At 46.8% G+C, this 2500-nt stretch overlaps 1 protein-coding gene across 1 annotated transcript in view; it reads right to left on the bottom strand.

Annotated features, from left to right (window-relative positions):
- The window catches only part of LOC115538950 (semaphorin-6B), a gene marked incomplete at its 5' end in the record, with an annotated part of 39684 nt that overhangs the window by 8575 nt on the left and 28609 nt on the right, over positions 1-2500 (bottom strand). Inside the window, 1 exon segment of the mRNA XM_030350165.1 lies at positions 1572-1751. Coding sequence (XP_030206025.1) covers positions 1572-1751 — 180 coding nt within the window.

The following is a 2500-nucleotide window of genomic DNA, read 5'->3' as shown; positions in this document are numbered from 1 at the left end:
ATTATGCGATCAAAGGGCATAGCTAAGCACTCGAGTAACGGCCTTTAGCAACGTGTGCTTTATAAAAGTGTCTAATTAGCGTCGGAAAACTAATAACTGACTACTTCTTTGTTTAAATGGCTGGTATACTCTCAGGCCTGCGAGTCATTAAGCACAGTGACTCCCTGTGAAAACGTACGTAGTATAAAACGACAGTCGTATATTCAACAGGCGGTAGTTACTTCATGCACATTGCGGAGCAATACAATCTCTGTGAGAAAAGGTCTCACATCTCCTTTTACAAGAGAGAGCTGACCAAGATAGCAACCAATGACGTGTCCCTTGCCCCTTATTCATTCACACCCAAACGTCAGCCTAGTGTAAATGGCGTGATGGATTTCATAAAGACCGCCATGTTAATCAATGTTTCATTCACAGCGTCTGTGTGAAACGGCCTGTTCCCAAGAGAGCTTCACTTAAAACTAAGATATTCCCGCGTCCACCACGTGTACAAGAAGCTGATGTAGCGGCCCACTTGTGGGTTCCGGGGTTTAATGACTGCCGTGGTCGCGATCTACTCCATCTCAACGCCTTGGAAAGGGCTGAACAAGGTAATGAAAGATTCACTCCTGCATAAAATCTGTTTTAAACAAGTAAAATGGGTAGCGAGGTTTGACTTTAATAATAAATACCGAACGTTAACGCACACGTTTTATTTAATGTGGGAAGAGGACACGGAGTGGGTGATGTGGAACGCGTGTGACATCACACAACGATTTACACTAGACTAAGGGATAATCACCGAGAGGCAGGGCAATAAACAGTTTGATACGCCCGGCTCGTGGATGGCTTACCTTCCAGGAGCCGGGCATACCAAACTGTTTATTGCCCTGCCTTGAGGTGAATATCCTGTCTATTCTACTTTTTGCTTTGCTTGTCTTTTGCTTTTGTCATTCTGTCGTCCTCGTCGCTCTTTAGCCAGTCCTCAAATGTCTTCCCTACTCCAAATACGTACAATTTGACATCGAATTTCGTCCATTTTTAAAACGCTGCAATGTTTAGAACTACGGTGAATAACGTTAGCTCAGCTGTAGCTGATTAGTTTCTATAGCAACCACACAAGGCTGCATCTGAGCACTAGTTTAATAACGTAGTCGCTAAATTGCATCTCGACGACCCTCCGATACATTTCCGACACATTTTAGAAGCTTTTTTAAACAAGGTGGACCTCATGTTTCAAATTTCTGTGATAGAAAAAAATACAAGCGGCGTATTGATCTACTATTTGATGACGCTGTGCTCAGTCAGCAGCAAGTAGAACCGACAAGTCAGCGGGCAACCTGCCGGGTTAATGCCCTCCTCCCAGCCAATCAGAATCAAGCATTCTTAAAGGAAGTAGAATAACAGGACGTATCGGTGTGAGCTGGTGAGTCACCCTGCTGGGGGGGCCTGGTGTCCCCCTCCCTGATGTACCTCTAGGGGTTGTAACCCCCTCTGTCCCCCCTCCCTCTCTTACTTGTGGGGGTCATACGGCTCTCTTACTTGTGGGGGTCCTATCCCTCTCTTACTTGTGGGGGTGGTCCCTCTCTTACTTGTCGGGGTTGTACCCCTCCAGCTCCTCCAGGAACACGTTGCTGCTGGTCACCGAGTTGTCCTGGTTGGGCACGATGAGGAACTTGAGGATGGAGCCGCGGCTGGAGCCCAGGAACAGCACGGTGCGGTTCCGGTGAGGCCCCGCCTCCGAGTCCACCACCATCTTGTTGAGCTGGTACCTGCAGGAACGCAACAGACACACAATGGATGAGGCAATGACAAATATACACACACACACACACACACACACACACGCTGCCGTCACACAACAACAGACACTGAATTACATCAGGCTAAAACAGACAGACACGCACTGAATGACGTTAGCTATAACACTGGATGACAACGGACGCACACACACACTGGATGATAGAACGACACACATACACTGGATGACAGAACAACACAGACACACACTGGATGACAGAACAACACAGACACACACACTTGATGACAGAACAACACACACACACACACACTGGATGACAGAACAACACAAACACACTGGATGACAGAACAACACACACACACTGTAGGCCGCTGCGATGCGGGCGCAGACAGACTTCCTGTTTGCTCCTCCAGCGGTAATCATGGGTGCTATTATGGAGGACGTCATGTGATGTGATGAATACGATGATGATGATGATGTGGAAGTATTCTCCATTCCACTCAGACCCAATGCTGTAATGAAACCACTGAATCGGATCTCTTAACTCTAATGCATCCTTATTGACTCTGCGAGGCAACAATTACATCACAATATTCCAATATCCAGAATCCCAAAATGCCTCTCAAGTCCCACCACCAGATTGGTGCTGTAGTGATGTATTGTGCCATCTCTAATGCGCAGGGTTCTGCATTCCCAACATTGGATTGGATTGGATCGTTCATTTTTGAGATGGGGGAAAATATTGATTCAAGTGAGAAT

This window comes from Gadus morhua, unplaced genomic scaffold (assembly GCF_902167405.1).
Source record: "Gadus morhua unplaced genomic scaffold, gadMor3.0, whole genome shotgun sequence".
NCBI lineage: Eukaryota > Metazoa > Chordata > Actinopteri > Gadiformes > Gadidae > Gadus > Gadus morhua.
Note: the sequence above shows the minus strand (reverse complement) of the source record. Positions and strands in the feature narration are given on the sequence as shown.